Here is a 19,414-nt window from a genome sequence, read left to right on the forward strand (position 1 = left end):
TGGATTTTTTTTTTTCGTGTTGAGTTGTATGATTTCTTTATATATTTGAGATATTAACCCCTTATTCCGAAGTATGGTTTGCAAATTTTTTCTCCCATTCTGTAAGTTTCCTTTTCATTTTTGTTGATTGCTTCTTTTACTGTGCATAAGCTTTAAAATTTGATGCAGTCCCACTTATTAATTTTTGCTTTTATTGATTATGCTTTGGGTGTTATATTAAAAAAATCATTGCCAAGACCAATGTCACAGAGCTTTGTCCCTACGTTTGATTTCTGTGTATTCTTGGACTTTTTTCCTAGAGCCTTTATCCCGTTTTATTTGTCTAATTGACTCTGAAAACTGTTCTTACAGCTTTATTAAAAGTCTTTCTATCTGATAGGACATTACTGCACATTGTTGTCTGACATTAGGAGTCTTTGCAAATATTGGCCATTCCCTCTTCCATATAAATTTTACAATTAATCAAATTTAAAAGGAAGAATAAACTATGTTGAGAAAAAAAAAACCACAAGATCATTTCAACTGAAGCAGAAAAAAAATATTTGATAAAATTTAACCCTTTTTCAATATGAAAAACACTCAAGAAACTAGAAATAAAAAGAGAAACTCTAACATATAGCAACCCTGCTAAAACCCACCTCCTTCTAGCTTTATGTGTAGACAATCAAATCACCTATAATAATTTGGAATTTGGTTTCTTCATTTCCAGTTCTCATTTCTTTTGTTTCTCGTTCTATTTATTCCATGAGCCAATCAAAGCCTTGAGTCGAAGTCATCCTTATGAACATCCTGGTCTTCCTCCTGCTTTTAAAGGGAAGCCTTTTCATGATTTGCCTTTTTTCCCTTTGGCCGTGCCCTGAGGCTTGCAGGACTTCCCGTGTGGCTCAGCTGGTAAAGAATCTGCCTGCAATGTGGGAGACCTGGGTTTGATCCCTGGGTTGGGAAGATCCCCTGGAGGAGGAAACGGCTACCCACTCCAGTATTCTGGCCTGGAGAATTCCACAGACTATATAGTCTATGGGGTCGCAAAGAGTCGGACGTGACTGAGCGACTTTCACTTTTGGCATTGAAAGTATGGAGTCCTAACTACTCGATTCCCAGGGAAGTCCCTACTACTGGTTTTAACGTTTGCAGAATGTTTCCTTATAGATATCTTTCCATTCCTAGCTTCTCATGAAAAGTACTGGATTTGTATATAATGCTTTGCATGTTGTTGTTCCGTCATCCAGTCGTGTCCAACTCTTTACGACTCCATGGACTGCAGCACACCAGGCCTCCTTGTCCCTCATCACCTCCCGGAGTTCACCCAAGTTTATGTCCATTCAATTGGTGATGCCATCCAACCATCTCATCCTCTGTCACCCCCTTCTCCTGCCCTCAACTTTTCCCAGCATCATGGTCTTTTCCAATGAGTTGGCTCTTTGAATCAGGGGGCCAGAGTATTGGAGCTTCAGCTTCAGCATCAGTCCTTCCAATGAGTATTCAGGGTAATGTGGTTTCTCTCCTTTATTACATTCAGTTCAGTTCAGCTCAGTCCCTCAGTCGTGTCCAACTCTTTGAGACCCCATGAACCGCAGCACACCAGACCTCCCTGTCCATCACCAACGACCGGAGCTTGCTCAAACTCATGTCCATTGAGTCAGTGATGCCATCCAACCATCTCATCCTCTGTCATCCCTTTCTCCTTCCGCCTTCAATCTTTCCCAGTATCAGGGTCTTTTCCAATGAGTCAGTTCTTTGCATCAGGTGGCCAAAGTATTGGAGTTTCAGCTTCAGCATCAGTCCTTCCAATGAGTATTCAGGACTGATTTCCTTTAGGATGGACTGGTTGGATCTCCTTGCAGTCCAAGGGAGTCTCAAGAGTCTTCTCCAACACCACAGTTCAAAAGCATCAATTCTTCAGGACTCAGCTTTCTTTATAGTCCAACTCTGACATCCATACATGACTACTGGAAAAACCAAAGATTTGACTAGACGGACCTTTGTTGGCAAAATAATGCTTTTTAATATGCTGTCTAGGTTGGTCATAACTTTTCTTCCAAGTAGCAAGTGTCTTTTAATTTCATGGCTGCAGTCACTATCTGCAGTGATTTTGGAGCCCCCCAAAATAAAATCTCTCACTGTTTCCATTGTTTCCCCATCTATTTGCCATGAAGTGATGGGACCACATGCCATGATCTTAGTTTTCTGAATGTTGAGTTTGAAGCCAACTTTTTCACTCTCTCTTTCACTTTCATCAAGAGGCTCTTTAGTTCTTCTCTTTCTGCCATAAGGGTGGTGTCATCTGCATATCCGAGGGAACTCCCTACATTTTTTATAGCAGCAGCAGACTTGCTCCACCTTCCCAGAGAAGTGAAGATGGTGGGGCAGTGAACTGACTGGTTCTGAGAAAACCTGGGGGAGACTCATATCCCAAAACTTTTCCTACTTCCCCTCACTTTCTCGGGCCCATTGCGCCCTGGTACGTGACTAAGGTCCTCTTACTCCCCCCAGCCCTTCTGAATGTGTGCTGAGCCACCAAAGCACAGGACTTCCAGGGACGGCTCCCTGTCCAATTTGGCTCTGGACACCTGGAAAGAAACACCCTCACTTGCCTCTCAGAACTGCTCTTAAAGAGTTTTACTCCTGGGTTATATATATTGTGATCTGAATTAAATGATATCTGGTGAAGATTAGAATTTGTCCTATTATTAGTGAGGAAACCCAGTCCACTGGCTTCTTCTCAGCCTCTTGTCCTGGGCTTTTTTCTTTTTTGGCTACACCCTGTGGCATGCAGGATCTTAGTTCCCGGACCAGGGATGGAACCCAAGCCCCCTGCAGTGGGAGCACAGAGTCTTAACCCCTGGACTGCCAGGGAAGCCCCATCCTGTGCTTATTTTAATCCTACTCTTCATTTAGAGTCTGAAGTCTTGCCCAGGGTACGAATAAGGACACACCGTGCTAACCATACCCCAGAACTCTGTTTTTGGAACCTCTCATACGTTTCCTCATTAAATTCTCATAACGACTCTTATTAGTCCATTTTACAGATATAAACACTGAGGCTCAGAAAGATTACGTAAGTTGTCCATAGTTCTATGGCTTATATGTGGTGCTCATGGGGTTAGAGCCCTGGTTCGTCTCATTTCGTAGCCGGCACATTTATGCACATGGCTGTAACACCTGGACGGAGGCATCAGCAGGTGTGCCAAGCATGGACACCTGACATGTGAGTTGGAGAGTTTCCTGCTGCTGGGACCTATTGCTCTCATGGAGAATCACTTCTGGAGTTGACACCAGACCCAAGGCCTGGTAGGTCAGATACCCGCTCCTCTGACCCCTCTGCAGACACAGGCCCCCTTTCTCCCTTGCACAGCTCCCTAGCTTCCTCTTTCTTACCTAGTGCACACTCTCATGCCCTGTGACCCAGCCCCACCAAGAAACAGCACTGCTTATGCTGAATAATTAAAAGCAGGAAACACTCACTCTATAAAAGGAAGCGAATGAGTAAGAAACTCAAAGGCGGTCTGAACAGGCAGAGGGCACCAACCTGCCTGTGCCCAGAGCTTTGAGAGTCAGCTGGCACCTGGGCGTGCTTCCCAGTTTGTAAGTCAGCGGGGAGAGGAACCCGGAGGCAGGACCATGAGGCTGCCCCCAGCTCTGCTTCTTCTCAGTCTCCCAGGTGAGCAGGCTGGGGCACTGCAGGGGGTGAGGGGGTGGAGGGTCTGTGCCAGATATGTGTGCATGCTAAGTCACTAAGTCGTGTCCAACTCTTTGCTACCCTGGGACTATCCCACCAGGCTCCTCTGTCCACGGGGTTCTCCAGGCAAGAATACTGGAGTGGGTTGCCATGCCCTCCTCCAGAGGATCTTCCTGACCCAGGATTATAATCCACATCTCTTGCCTCTCCTGCCTTGGCAGGTGGGTTCTTTACCACTGTGCAGCCTGAGAAGCCCTTGTCCCAGGTACGAGGAAGAATATCTTGGGGAAATGAGAGCTGACTTTGTTACTTCATCCAGCGAAAGTTCACTAGGTTCCTCTTTGTACCAGGCAGGCATCTGGCCCTGAGGAAGGGAAAAGAGAAATAGGACTGACCATTAAAAAGAGGAGCTGGGAGTTCCCTTGTGGTCCAGCGGTTAGGACTCTGCACTTTCACTGCTGAGGGTCTGGGTTCAATCTCTGGTCAGGGAACTAAGTTCCCACGAGCCGAGCAGAACAGTCTCATGGCAACTGTCCATCTGATGAGCTTGGGAGAATATAAGGATCAGCTCTTCACGTGGAGAAGAGGGACCAATGTTCCTCAGAGAGGGAACTGCATGCCAAGGGTTGGAGGCTTGAGAAAGGACGCTGGGTTCGTGCAGAGGGAGCTCTGAATTCTCAGAGAGGCTTGGGGTAACTGGTTGGAACTGAGGTTAGGAGCGCCACAGATAGGACTCTGAAAGGCCCGGGATATCCTGCCCAGGAATGGAGGCTTTCAAAGAGGAAACTGCTGGGTGACAGGAGGGGCTTCTCTTCTATGGAAAACCATTGCCCTAGCGTCCAGGAAACAGTGTGGAAGCTTGCACAATGTAGGCAGTAGGTGTGGGTCACCCTCCAGGCCTGGGGACTGACCATGTGACGCTCACAGACCACTCCGTGGAGGGGCCGCAGGAAAGAGCACGGCCAAGGAGTCCGGAGAGCCGAGTTCTGGTTCCTTGTTGGATTTCCGATGGGATAGGAGTCCTTGAGCCCTTTCTAGCTCTAATGATGTAGGACTCTACCATTCAGATGGTAGGGCTGTGGGCGTCCCCAAATTCTCACTGCCATTGTTGATGGTATTGATGCTGAAGAAGCCTTCTGATGATACCTGTGGATGGCTTGTGGGACTGGCTTGTCTGTGACGGCCATGTCACTAACAGCGACCCCAGACGGCCCAGACTCCCAAAGGATGGCCGCTCAGAATGTCTGCATCTACCCCCGGGGTCCAGCTTTCCATCTGAGTCCCAAGCCCAGCCCTCCATCTCCTCTCTCTCTTAACCTCAACGTCCAGCTCACCGGGAGGCCAAGGAGAAGGGTGTGGATGGACTGTGTTGGGATCACATGCTCCTGCATGCATGTACACAACACACTCACCCAACACACATACATACCTATGGAATCCATGCCAGTTCACGTCTATATTCTCACACGCTCACAATACACACACACACACACTCGTATGGACACACAGACACACACATATATTCACTCACAGGGACACAGAATAACACACACACTCGCACAGCCACACAGGCCGATTGGTGGCTTGGGGGGAGGGTTGGCCTTGTGAGAGGGGATGAGTCCCTCCTCTTCCAATTCTGAACGAACTTGTGCATGAAGTTAGTCAAGGATGGAAAAAAAAAAGCGAGCCAGTCAAGTTTTCACGTCTAGACACCATCAGCCGCCCTGGGTTTCCTCTGTGAAAGGCAGGAGAGAAGGTGGGCATGGTGAAGTCACAGCGACCCAGCTTCTGGTTGGACATTCATCTGCTTGGTATCTTGACCCCCAACAACCCTGAGAATGGAATAAGAGATTTCTGTTCTCCAAAGAGCGAAGTGTTGCAAGAATAGCCAGGGGCCCAGATTTGCAACCCAGAAACTATTTCTCTTAGCTTGGGCTGGCATGACATCTGGGGAACACCAGCCCAGACCCCCCAGCCCCATAAATGGAAACTAAGACAGGATCAAACCCCACTGCACAACACACGCTCCCTCTGGAATAGGACCTCTGCTCTGAGCCCCCCTTGGGTGAATTTGACTCATTTTTATGCGTCATTTGTCACTCGCTATCAGCCTAGATGTGGAGATTAACCATGATCTTGATTTTGAGACAGGACTGTCCACCCAAGAATTTTGCACAGAGGGCAAACTTTCCTGAAAGCTTGACATGAAAAAGAAAGTTTATATCTCAAATTCACGAAAGCAAAAAAAAAAAAAAAAATTGAAATTGAAATTCAAACAGCCAGGCTCCTCTGTCCATGAAGTTCTCCAGGCAAGAATACCCGGTTGGGTAGCCATTCCCTTCTCCTGTGGATCTTCTCGCTGGACGCACAGATCAAACCTGGGTCTCCCGCATTGCAGGCAGATTATTTACTGTCTGAACCACCAGGGAAGCCCCAAACAGGCTTAGGCTTTTAAAACCCATCAGCTACATTTCTCAGAGTTCTGCTCCCAGGTCAGCAGTACTGTCGTATCATTTTTCTCTCTTCCTTCAGACCAGTTCTTGGAGGAATTCCCTGGAGGTTTGGTAGTTAGGACTTCTTGCTTTCATTGCTGGGGCCCGGAGGTTCAATCCCTGGTCAGGAACTAAGATCCTGCAAGCTGCAGCAGCAAGGCCAAAAAACAAAAACTAAAAATCAACAACAACAAAAAACTCTTGAAAACACACGTAGGTCCAATGAACAGTTTATTATCCATCATAATCTCTGTTTATAAAAACCTCCCATGTATTTTTAAAAAACAAGCCGCATCACGTTATGAGTGCTGGACGATTCTGTTAAATTCCCTACCCTGGGGTGGGTGGCGTTTGTGTGTCCAAGTATCCATACCTGTTTTCTGCTGTTTATGATCACCAGCAGATAGAATCTGTATTCACGGTGCTTTTGCTTCCTACTATAGCTGTGTTATTGATTTTTAAGGGAAAAAAATGACCCTTTCTGCTGACTCTTACATAAGATTTTAATTTACATCAATTCCTGTCTTTTTTTAGCAATTCTCTTAATTGACTCCTTTTTAATGAAAAAAAAAGCTGTTAATTATGTTCCTTATTCAGTTCAGTTCAGTCGCTCAGTCGTGTCCGACTCTCTGCGACCCCATGAATCGCAGCTCGCCAGGTCTCCCTGTCCATCACTAACTCCGGAGTTCACTCAGACTCATGTCCATGGAGTCAGTGATGCCATCCAGCCATCTCATCCTCTGTCATCCCCTTCTCCTCCTGCCCCCAATCCCTCCCAGCATCAGAGTCTTTTCCAATGAGTCAACTCTTCGCATGAGGTGGACAAAGTACTGGAGTTTCAGCTTTAGTATCATTCCTTCCAAAGAAATCCCAGGGCTGATCTCCTTCAGAATGGACTGGTTGGATCTCCTTGCAGTCCAAGGAACTCTCAAGAGTCTTCTCCAACACCACAGTTCAAAAGCATCAATTCTTCGGCGCTTAGCCTTCTTCACATTCCAACTCTCACATCCATACATGACCACTGGAAAAACCATAGCCTTGACTAGACGAACCTTTGCTGGCAAAGTAATGTCTCTGCTTTTGAATATGGCTATCTAGTTTGGTCATAACTTTCCTTCCAAGGAGTAAGTGTCTTTTAATTTCATGGCTGCAGTCACCATCTGCAGTGATTTTGGAGCCCAGAAAAATAAAGTCTGACACTGTTTCACTGTTTCCCCATCTATTTCCCATGAAGTGATGGGACCGGATGCCATGATCTTCATTTTCTGAATGTTGAGCTTTAAGCCAACTTTTTCCTCTCCACTTTCACCTTCATCAAGAGGCTTTTGAGTTCCTCTCCACTTTCTGCCATAAGGGTGGTGTCATCTGCATATCTGAGGTTATTGATATTTCTCCCGGCAATCTTGATTCCAGCTTGTGTTTCTTCCAGTCCAGCATTTCTCATGATGTACTCTGCATAGAAGTTAAATAAGTAGGGTGACAATATACAGCCTTGACGTACTCCTTTTCCTATTTGGAACCAGTCTGTTGTTCCATGTCCAGTTCTAACTGTTGCTTCCTGACCTGCATACAGGTTTCTCAAGAGGCGGATCAGGTGGTCTGGTATTCCCATCTCTTTCAGAATTTTCCACAGTTTATTGTGATCCACACAGTCAAAGGCTTTGGCATAGTCAATAAAGCAGAAATAGATGTTTTTCTAGAACTCTCTTGCTTTTTCCACGATCCAGCGGATGTTGGCAATTTGATGTCTGGTTCCTCTGCCTTTTCTAAAACCAGCTTGAACATCAGGAAGTTCACGGTTCACATATTGCTGAAGCCTGGCTTGGAGAATTTTGAGCATTACTTACTTATTATCGGTTAATTATGTTTTTGAAGATTTTGACAAAATAGAAATGTGTGACTTAGAAAGTGAAATTTCCGCTCAAAAACCTCAAACTCAACACTAACCACTTATTAAAGATCAATTTTTCCCCCCTATGCATGGGCTATCAAAATACTAAGGAAGTGGAATCACACACACTCTGTCAGGCAACTTGTTTTAACACAATAGCAATCTGTCTGGGACGTCTTTCTCGTCGTTATGATCTGTCTTCTCTTTTAACGTGTATGTAGCTATTTGGTTGCACTGGGTATTAGCTGCAACATGTGGGATCTAGTTCCCCGACTGGGGATCGAACCTGGGCCACCCGCTGTGCGAGTGGGGAATCAGCCACTGGACCACCAGCCAAGTCCCTGTCTTTTTCTTTGAACCACGTGTCGGATAGATCACAATCTATTAGCCCCGCCTCCCACTGGTGGCTTTGGATTTGTTTCCAGTGTTCACTGTTTGGATAGCAATCCAGCTAGCACCTTACACATCATTTCTCATTGGTGTGGAAACTGTAGTTGATCCTAGACTTGGATGAGTCTCTCTGAGATCATAATGACCAGCTTCTTTTCAAAATTAATCACAAACTTCAACAGTACCAACCAGGATCCAGACACTGTGTAAGTCACAGGGGCTGGGGCTGGGAAGAGAGAAAAAGAAACAAACACAAGATCTCTGCTCCTTGGAACGGAGCGTCCTAGCAAGGGAGGCAGAGAGAGAGACTGCTAAGGATGGTAAAACTCCAGTGCAGCATTCAGCTTCCCGTAAAGGGCTGTGGAGCAGTGGGGGCAAAAGGAGGAAGGCTGCAGAGGAGGCTGAACCTTGAAAGAGACCTGGAGAATGCCTAGGAGACAGGCAGGGCTGGGAGAAGGGCTTTCTAGCTGGAAGGAAGGAGAAGGGCAGTGACACAGCTTCTTAGGAGGCAGCGCCAGAGTCAGGGAAAGAAGAAAGTGGGGGTGGGCAGAGTGGGAGGCAGGGAGCCACAGGAAGTGGCACTGGACAGAGAATGGGGGTCAAGACTGTAAAAGACCTAACGACCACACTGAGACATTTTAAAAAAACTTTATTTTGTGTTGGAGCAGAGCAGATTAACAGTGTTGTGACAGTTTCTTGTGAACAGAGAAGGGACTCAGCCATACACACAATGTATTCATTCTCTCCCAAGCTCTCCTCCCATCCAGGCTGCCCGGTAACATGGGGCAGAGTTCCTTGTGCTGGACAGTAGGTCTTTGCTTATCCATTTTAAGTGTAGCAAACTCAGGCATTTAAAATCATTCCAAGGCAGCGGGAAGTGGCTGCAGGAGAGGTCCTGAAAGATTTTAAGTGCTCATGGCAAGTGTCATTAAGGAGGATCTGGGGACAATTTTGGTAAAAAAAAAACTCCAGTGGCGATGTGCAGACGAGACAGGAGGAGGGGTGCAGTGGGGGCTGGGGAACCCCGAGGGGTGCTGCTGCTGTGACCCAGGCAGCAGAGCTGCAGCTGGGCTACCACTGATGGGGCAACTCCTGAGTGTTGAGGGTTGCTCACATCCCCAAGAAGAACCTGCAAGGTGGAAAGTAGCTAGCCAGTTTACAAATACAGAAGCAAGGCTCAGAGAGGAAGCAACCTAAAGTTTCCCAACTAGCCTGTGGCCAACAGGTCTTTCTGGGTCCAAAGCTCAGCCTCTTTCTATGTCAGGCTGTCCCCGTGGACCTTGACGGCAGAGGAAACAAGACAGTCATTTGGACAAGCATTTTTGGGGTGTCCTGGGCTAAGTCGCTCAATCCTGTCTGACTCTTTGTGACCCTATGGATTGTAGCCCGCCGAGCTCCTCTGTCCATGGGATTTCCCAGGTAAGAATACTGGAGTGGGTTGGCAATTTCTTCTCCAGAGGTCCTCCTGGCCCAGGGATCAAACCCAAGTCTCCTGCATTGGCAGGTGGATTCTTTCCCACTGAGCCACCAGGGAAGCCCCCGTTTTTGAGGGAGAGCTGACTAACTGGTTACCCGTTGTTGTGGACGGGGAGGGAGAGGACAGGGCAGCGAAGGTGCCAGGGTCTCCAGTTAGAGGTGCTCGTGGTGGTGCTGGTTTAAGGAGAGAGTAGCATTAGTTCTGCTGATTGAAATCTACACTACTTTCTTATAACCAAAAGCAGGGGCGGGCTGCTCGCTGCTCAAAAGCCATTAAAGACACCAGGTTGGTGGGAAGTTTGCTTTAGTTTCGATGCCAGCAACAGGGCGGGGTGGGTGCTAGGCACGGATGCCTGCCGAAAGGCTGATCCCCCTCCCACTGACAGTCAAGAGGCCAGAGCTTTTATAGACTGCAGGAGGGGGCTCCATGCAGAAACAGCACAGTCAGTTCTGACAGTCAACTTGAAGTTGGTCATCAGTGGTCTGACCAGTGTCATCGTATTATTTTAAGTACAGTTAGTCTTCGGTTCTAGGGTCGGTTTGTTCTCATTTCCCTGAGGCCAGTTCTTGGAATTGTGGCAGCTTATGTCATGGCTATAATCTGGTCATCTGTAATTAACTTCTCCACCTGGCGAGGGGCTCATCTCTGTAAGACTGCTCACAGAACGTGGCTCACAATGCTATCTGTAGCCCCTGGGAAGGAACTAAAGGTCTCTGACTATGCTTAAGGACGGCTTCGCTATCATCTGGTCTCTCCTGATGGTTTCTCTTGGCTTCTTCGTGTTCTCACTTCTCTAATGAAACTTATTCAGGGGTAAAGTTTTTCCACAGATGAATGGCAGACAGAGGACAAGGTGGGCAGGCACTACAGGGTTCCGCTCCACTCACTGTGGCTGCTGTAACAAATTACCACAAGCCTTGGGGCTTGCAATGACACAGACTTATTTTCTTACAGTTCTGAAGGTCAGAAATCCAAAACGGTCCTACTGGCTTACACTCAGGAGGTCAGCAAGGGTTCCCTCCTTCTGGATGCCTTACAGAAGAGCCTGTCTGCTCAGCTTTCCCAGTTTCTAGAAGCCACCCACAGTCCTTGGCTCGAGAGCCCTTTCTCTGTCTTCAGATCTCTGATGCTGATACTAACTCTCCTTCAGCTCTTTCACTTTTTTTTTTCCTTTTTGATCACGTGGCTGGTAGGAATCTGCATTCCCTGACCAGGGATTGAACCCAGGGATGCAGTGGAAGCGTGGAGTCCTGACCACTTGACCGCCTGGGAAGTCCCTTCTGCTTTCACGTTTAAGGACCCTTGTGATTACAATGGACCCAGCTGGATAACCCAGGATAAGCTTTCCGTCTTGAGAGCCTTGTTTCAGTCGCATCTGTGAATTCCTGGGAATTAGGATGTGTGCTTAGTCGCTCAGTTGTATCTGACTCTTTGTGACCCCATGGACTGTAGCCCAACAGGTTCCTCTGTCCATGGGATTCTCTAGGCAAGATTATTGAAGTAGGTTACCATTTCCTACTCCAGGGGATCTTCCTGGCCCAGGAATCAAACTCGCGTCTCCGATAGCGCCTGCATTGCAGGCGGATTCTTTGCCAAAGAACCATAGGGGAAGCCCAGGACTTGAGCGTCTTGGGAGGGAGTTATTCTGCTTCCATAAGTGCAAACCCCAAGTAACTAAAATAGTTTCAGGGAGAAGGTCTGAGGTGTGAGAGGTGACACCTGGTGCAACAGACCTGACTGCTTCCTTCCTGCACAGACCCCAGCTCTCGCCCTGGCCCTGGGGCTCTGGGGCCGTGGGATGGTCAAGAGAGGCTTCCTGTGAGCGTATCGCCCCGTGGGCAATGCACAAATGGTCCTGGCCAAGGACAGAGTATCTGTGTTTCTGAACATAGTGAGTTTAAATGTTCAGTTCACAGAAAACAGAACACCCAGTTCCACTCCCAGCAGACCCTTGCTGGTTCATCCACGCCAACCCTCCACAAGAGAGAGGAAGTGCTGAAGGAGAGTGAGTCGGGATGGAAGAAGCGATGCGTTCAGTTCTGTGACTGTCGGGACGTCCCCTGTGGTCCAGGCGTTGGGACTCTGCACTTTCACTACTGTGGCCCAGGTTCAGGCCCTGGTCGGGGAACTGAGATCCCCAAAGCTGTGCGACGCAGCTCCCCTCAAAAGCGTCATAGCTCTGTAACTACTGACTCTGGGAAAGAGACGTCTGGTGTGGATTTGCAAGCAGTAGGCTGGGGCCAGGGCTTCCCAGGTGGCACTAGTGGTAAAGAATCTGCCTGCAGTGCAGGAGACGTGAGAGATGTAGCTTCCATCCCTGGGTCGGGACGATCCCCTGGAGGAGGGCATGGCAACCCACTCCAGTATTCTTGTCTGGAGAATCCCACGGACAGAGGAGCTTGTCGGGCTACAGTCCATGGGGTCACAAAGAGTCGAACACGACTGAAGCGACTCAGCATGTGCACAGGCAGGCTGGGGCCAAGGGGAGAGTCGGGGATACACATGTGGATTTGGGAATCATCAGCATATAGGCAAGAACTGAAACCAAAGGAATGGAGAGTCACTCTTTGGGGGCGTAATACAGTGAGACAAGATAAAGGCTGGAGGGGGGACCCCGGCTCCTCCTCTGGCTCCTCCTCGGGAGAGCTGGCTCAGACTGGGGACGCCTCTTCCCGCCTTGGTGCCCAGTGATGTCACGTGGATAGCCTGACGTCAGCCGTGGGAATATTTACGCTCCGGAAATTGGAAAGCACTCCAAACCGGAGACTATTTTTACCCCCGAAGACGGGTTGTTAGGCATTTATCAACACAGCACCACTGTTGACACCAAGATTTAAAGAGGAAGGGAGAGAAGAGAACCCGCAGAGGCCTTGGGGACCTGGTGGCTGGAGAAGAGGAGGAGCCGGTTGAGAACAGTGTTGAGAGTACACGGAAAGAAAGTGCCAGAAAAGCAGATGTGGTGAGCAGGTGTAGGGACACGGGGACCAAAGAGACCCAGGCAGCTGGTGGGGAGGAGAAGGTGGACTTGAGGCATCAGCTGGGGGCTTCTGGGAAGGCCAGGCACCCTGGTGCAAGCTCGGACATCAGTCTGGCCCAGCTCTGGCAGGAGCTGGATTCTGGGTTCTGTTTTCCAGGCTGTTTGTCCATCCGAGGCCCAGAGTCCGTTTGGGGCCGGGAGAGGGAGTCGTTGAGCGTGCAATGTCACTACGACTCTGGATGGGAAACCAGTAAGAAGTGGTGGTGCCGGGGACCACAGTGGGCCTCATGCCGGATCCTTGTGGAAACCCAGGGATTAGAGCGAGAAGAGAAAGGAGCCCGCGTGTCCATCAGGGACGATCAGAGAAACCGCTCGTTCACAGTGACCATGCAGGAGCTCAGGCCGGATGACGCAGACACTTACTGGTGCGGGATTGAGAACCCTGGAGCCAACCTGGGGACACAAATTAAAGTGACTGTTGGTCCAAGTAAGAGCCTCCTTGTCTATGCGCCGGGGCCCTGGTGCTCAGGATTGGAAGAATGAAGTCCCTTCCCCACCCCTCCCCGAGGGCAGGAGAGAAAGGATGGCGTCTGAGAGTGAGTGTGAGCAAGACCAAGGGACAGACGGATGGGGAGGAAGGGGAAGAGACCAAGGCAGAGCATCACTTCCCAGCCCGGCTGCCCACCACATCCCCGAGGTCTCTCTGAGGCCCCTGCAGTGATGTCCCAGAGCATCACTCTAGGAAGTGGCCAACCTGTGGTCATCACACCCGGGACCTGTCATTACGCAGAGGGGCACAGAGGGACATCTGGGGTAACCCAGTGCGTCCCAGTGCTGAACCCCAGGAACCCGGCCACCCAGGGTGCTCTGGGGCCTCTGCTCTCTGGAGACCAGGCTGCTCACAATAAATCATCTCCATAGTTTCTCATAATGAGATATATATCTCCTTCATCACTGTCGCTGTTCACTATTTATTTCACCGGAAGGGGTCCTCTCATCCACCAGTCTTCTGGAATCCCCCTCGCTCATTTCCATGCCAGTAACTAGATGCCCTGTTTCCAGAACTATCTGTTCTTGAGCCCCGTTTGCTTGGGCATTATTGAGCAGAAAGGACCAGGGATTCCCACCACCTTCAACCAAAAAGTTCCACTTGCGGTGTGATTTTTCTCTCTCTCCAGAATAAAACGCAGTGCTTACTTTTATTTCATTTTCTTTTGAATTCTTTTTTAATCAGAATGTAATTTTTTTTCATCTTAAAAATTTATTTTTTTTGAAGTACAGTTGATTTGTGGAAGCGTTAGTTGTTCAGTCATGCCCAATTCTGCAACCCCACGGACTGTAGCCCACCAGGCTCCTCTGCCCTTGGGATTCTCCAGGCAAGAATACGGGAGTGGGTAGCAGTGCCCTCCGCCAGGGGATCTTCCCAACCCAGGGATCCAACACCATAGTTGATTTACAATGCTGTGTTAATTTCCACTGTACAGCAAAGGGATTCAGTTGGTCATATATTACTATATACATCCTTTTTCTTCTTTTAAATTTCTAATTGGAGGATACTTGCTTTACAATGTTGCATTGGTTTCTTCTGTACAGTGAAGTAAATCAACCATATGCATACAATTTCCCGTCCCTTCTGAACCTCCTTCCCATCACCGCCTCTTCCCACCCGCTAGGTCATCACAGAGCACCCATCACCGCCTCTTCCCACCTGCTAGGTCATCACAGAGCACCCAGCTGAGCTCCTGGGGCTACAGAGCAGCCTCCCACTACACGTGGAGGATGGATGAACTGGGAGACTGGGACTGACGTATTTAATTCTATTCCTTTTGGCCACACCTGGAAACGAGGGGGGGACATGACTGTGTATTGTGGTTCAGATGACCTGGTAGAAAGGGGAGAAGCCAGAGGGACTGCAGCCAGAGAGAGGAAGCCCCCTGGACCAGGGGAAGGGGGTCTCCTGTGAGGGCTGAGTGCAGTGGGGCATGGTGAGGGGAGGACGCACCCCAGGTCTGTGCTGATTACCTGGGGCGACTTTGCCTGTGTGTAGGGGAAGCTGCTCTGGCCGTAGTAGGAAGCCAGGTCTCCAGGAAGACGACCACTAGCCGTCTAGCCGCGTCCTCCCGCCCCTACAGAAGGTGAGTAGCTGTGGTCCTTTCTTCTGCGGCCTCTCCTATGGGGCCGTCAACCCTCATGCAGTCAGTCACCTTATCCTGGAGCCCACCTCGGTCAGAGCCAAGGCCCCAAGCCCACCCACCGTGCCCCTCCGCCCAGGCCCCTCTTCATCCTCTATCTTCCCATTTGAGCCCCGGTCTGCTCTGCAGACTCCTCCTCTATTAGCATCCCTGCTGGAGGGGAGGTCGCGGGTCCTCTGCCCATTCAACAAAAGAGCACAGATGACTTTTGAATGCGGAGGGAGACGAGATACAAACCTCCAGGTTTAGCAACCTGGAGCTGGCAGTCATGGGAGTGGTGAGAACACAGAGCCAGCCTGCCGTGGGTGACCGGCAGGTGCATCTCCTGCGCTGAGATGTGCTTCAGGCAAAGGTGAAATTGGAGAGGAAAGTGGGTACAGAACAGAGCAAAGCTGCAAAGCTGAGCTATTCCAAGGAGCCCTCAGGACTGAGCCATTAAGCAGTCCCTGTGAGTCTTCAGACGGGGCTGCCGAGCGCAGGGTCACAGGCTTTGCTCCCTGTAAGGCTCCCCAGTGTCCAAGTTCTGGGGGGGTGGGCATGGAGGAGCCCGGGGCTCTGACTGCTCTGCGCCCCCTCCCAGGACCCACTACGTGCTCCTGGTGTTCCTGAAGGTGCCCTTCTTGCTCGGCTTGGTTGGTGCTGTGCTCTGGTTGGAGGAACGTCAGAGGGACCCTGCGGAGCAGCGGGGACAGCCCATCTATGCGAACTTGTCCTCTGGGCTTCTGACCAAGGACACCCCCGTTTAGACGGACAGATGAGCGGAGCCTTCCAACACCGCACCCCATTTCCAGAGGAAACTCAGCTGTGGAAGAAACACCCTGGAGTCACAGGACGCGCCCACCCCACCCTGCCCCGCCCGGCTCAGGGCCACTGCTCCTGATGTGCGGTCCCCACCTGGAGGGCCAGCATCTTGTTCCTGCTTCTCTGGGTTGCAAGTGCCCTGCCTGGACCCACACTTGGGGTTCACGGTTCATGGTTGGGAGCTGCTGGGCTAGAGCCCAAGTTCAGACCACTGTGCTCCCACTGCTGGAAGAACTGGGGCGCAGGGCCGGGGACCAAAGTCCAGGGGGAAGCCACAGGGATACAGGAGAGGGGAGGGGGCCCTCCTTCCTCAGACCAGCTCAGCGCGCTCCTTGACTGGGCTTCTGACATATGGGATTTTGTAGTCTTTTTTCCTTAAGCTAGTTGAGCTGGGTTTTTTTTTTAACTTATTTTTTAATTGAAGGATAATTGCTTTACAGAATTTTGTTGTTTTCTGTCACACATTAACATGAATCTCAAGCTGGGTTTTGATGGCTCATGACCATCACTTGACTTGATGCACTCGCACGTGCACACACACACACCCACCCCACACACACACACACCCACCCCACACACACACACACATCCTAAGGAGGGTGATTCTGGGGAGAGTCCTGGTTCTGGACCGTGACAGGTTGATGTCCCCTCTGCCCAGTGAGGACACAGCTCTGTGTCCAGGGGGCTGAGGAGGGGCCCTGGGGCTGGTCTTTTTCTTCCCCCTTCATCCTTCCCCTCCCCTCCCCTTCCTCCCCCTCCCCTCCCCTTCATTCTCCTCCTTCACCCTCCCCTCCCCTTCCCCTTCTCTTCCTCCCCCTCCTCCTCCCCTTCCTCCTTTCCTCCTCCCCTCCCCCTCACTCTCCCCCTTCATCCTCCCCCTCCCCGCTCAGCTCTGGCTCCCCAAGCCCCCTGTCCCCCACCTCTCAGGGGCTGGGCTCCCCGAGGGCTGAGACTCAGGATCCCGGCCTTCACTTCCCCCCTCAGCAGGACTGCAGAGTCTCCTTGGGGCCCCGGGGCCTCAGAAACCACCTCAAGGTCAGGGAAGGTGATATAAAAGCCGTCTGAGGGAAGGGGTGGTGTCTCTTCTAAATAACGTGTACATCTGGTTAATTAAAGTTGTCTGAGGGAAATCTCGTTGCCTCTCTGAAGTGATGCCCTCGAGGACTTCCCTGCTGGCTCAGTGGTTAGAACTCTGAGCTTCCACTGCAGGGGCCGCGGGTTCGATCCCTGGTGGGGAAACTAGGATCCCACATGCTGTGCGGCTCAACAGTTTTAAAAAAAGTTATGTTCTTTAAAATCATCATAATAATTTAAAATGTCTGAGGGACAGCCGCCTCTTTGAAGCGCCTCACTTGCGTCAAGGACGCTCTGGGATTCGGTCTCTCTGCGTCACGGGCCACGGTCCTCACACCAGCGGCAGCCGCACTTCACTGAGGAGAAACACCTCCGCCTGAGACGAGTCCCTCCACACCTAGGCAGGCAAGCACGCGGACAGACACACGTTTGGAACGTTTCCCTTTGGCTGTTCCCCCAGCTTTACTGGGCTTCCCTGGGGGCTCAGTGGTAAAGAACCCGCCTGCCAATGCAGGAGACGCAGGTTCGATCCCTGGTTCGGGAAGATCCCCTGGGGAAGGAAATGGCAACCCACTCCAGTATCCTTACCTGAAAAATCCCATGGACAGAGGAGCCTGGGGGGCTACAGTCCATGGGGTCCCAAAGAGGTGGACCCAACCAAGTGACTCAACAGCGACGATATCTAAGGTGTAAATGTGATTTTTTAAAACGTGCTAATTTAAGATACATACACATTGTGAAATGAGTATCCCAATCAAGTTAACACAGTCACCACTTTACACACTTATTTTTTTTAATCAGTTTTAATATTTTTTGTGCAATGAGAACATGAGATCTACCCTCTTACAAATCCCCAGGATACAGCACAGGCTGATGAGCTGAAGTCCCCATACTCTTAGAGCCCAGATTTACTCATCTCAGACCTGGAAGTCTGTGCCCTTTGACCAGCCTCTCCTATTCCTCCCCACCCCCTCCAGCCCCTCCCCACCGCCAACCACATTCCATTCCCTAGTTCTACGTGGAATGTTTTTGAACGCCTGTGAAGACCCATCAATCCTGCCCTTTGTCCTAATAGGCGGGCCCTGGTTCTCAGCCCTGAGAGGCCACCAGAAGATGCCTCAACTGAGGGTAAAGGAGAAAGGAATCTTCCCCGTCCCCAGTAAGGTGGCTGGGGCCTCCCCTCTCCCACCTCCGCAGGGGTTCCCTAGTCCCCTCTCTTTGTCCTTTGGCCAATGAGAAACCTTCTCCCTCTTTGCACTTGGTTTAGGGTTCTGGTCAGTGATGGGCCTGCAAGTTCCCAGAAAGAACAGAATTTGAGCCAGAGTTGGTGATGGACAGGGAGGCCTGGCATGCTGCAGTCCATGGGGTCGCAAAGAGTCGGACACGACTGAGAGACTGAGCTGAGCTGACTGAAGACTCCAAGTCACCCTGTTGGGAACCCACAGTCTTCCAGCTCCCGAGTCCCCTCCTCCTGGATCCAGCCTTCCGAAGATCCAACCAGACAGATTCAGGTGACATAGCAGCTCTGCTCTGCAGGCGGCAAAGCCAGAGTCCAGCTGCCTCCTCGGCTCAGGTGGCTGAGCCGTTGGTGGTTGCAAACCTGCTGACAGTGACTTCCCCACAGTGCTTTGCAGCTGATATTCACTTAGCCCCTGATCTCTATGAGAAACTGTGGGTGAGTTGTTACTCACACAATGTCATCAAAGAAAATCCACTGAAGTAGGCATCACCTGTCTGTCCTAAACCCCATCTCTGCCACACACACACACTCACATACTCATGCACACACACACACACACACACATACAATCACACACACACTCATGCTTCTGGGAATTGCCTCTTGGGTTCCAATGAAAGCTGTCAGGCAACACTTGACTAATACGCCCACTCTCCAGGGCAGGGAGAGAGACAGAAATGAAGCAGGTCAGCACTACAGCTGGGATGATATTTTCCAGCCAGTGTGTTTCTAGCAGGAGCCTGGTACCCAAGCCCTCATGCCCTCCAATAGCTGGAGACGCCGATGGTTCCTCATGTGTGGTTTTAATGGGTTCTGTAACCAAGTGTTGGCCGAGGTAGAGAGAGCGGATGCGGATTGCTCTTTAGAGGAAAGCACAACTTCTCCTTCCCTGTGAGCTCATATCCATGGGCCTTCACTTCTGAGCATCTGTGCAACCACAGAGGAAGTTCACCCAGAGCAGAGAGAAGCGAGTCAGGGCGGGAGAAGCAACAGGAGCCCAAGCCAGGACTCGGGGAGCTTTCTTCTTGATGACGGATGCGTCCTGAATGATGTTTTCCTAATGAGTGCGTGCTAAGTCGCTTCAGTTGTGTCCGACTCTGCGACCCTATGGACTGTAGCCCACCAGGCTCCTCTGTCCATGGGATTCTCTAGGCAAGAATACTGGAGTGGGTAGCCATGCCCGTCTCCAGGGGATCTTCCT

General features: G+C 50.3%; 1 protein-coding gene across 1 annotated transcript; it reads left to right on the forward strand.

Annotated features, from left to right (window-relative positions):
- Positions 1-506: 506 nt before the first annotated feature.
- Positions 507-16,678, forward strand: LOC133232913 (CMRF35-like molecule 7). The gene is made up of 4 exons (XM_061392916.1): positions 507-3,661; positions 13,064-13,393; positions 14,954-15,041; positions 15,679-16,678. The coding sequence occupies exons 1-4, from the start codon at positions 3,622-3,624 to the stop codon at positions 15,842-15,844; spliced, it is 624 nt and encodes a 207-aa protein (XP_061248900.1). The 5' UTR covers positions 507-3,621; the 3' UTR covers positions 15,845-16,678.
- The last annotated feature ends 2,736 nt before the right edge of the window (positions 16,679-19,414 follow it).

This window comes from Bos javanicus, chromosome 19 (assembly GCF_032452875.1).
Source record: "Bos javanicus breed banteng chromosome 19, ARS-OSU_banteng_1.0, whole genome shotgun sequence".
NCBI lineage: Eukaryota > Metazoa > Chordata > Mammalia > Artiodactyla > Bovidae > Bos > Bos javanicus.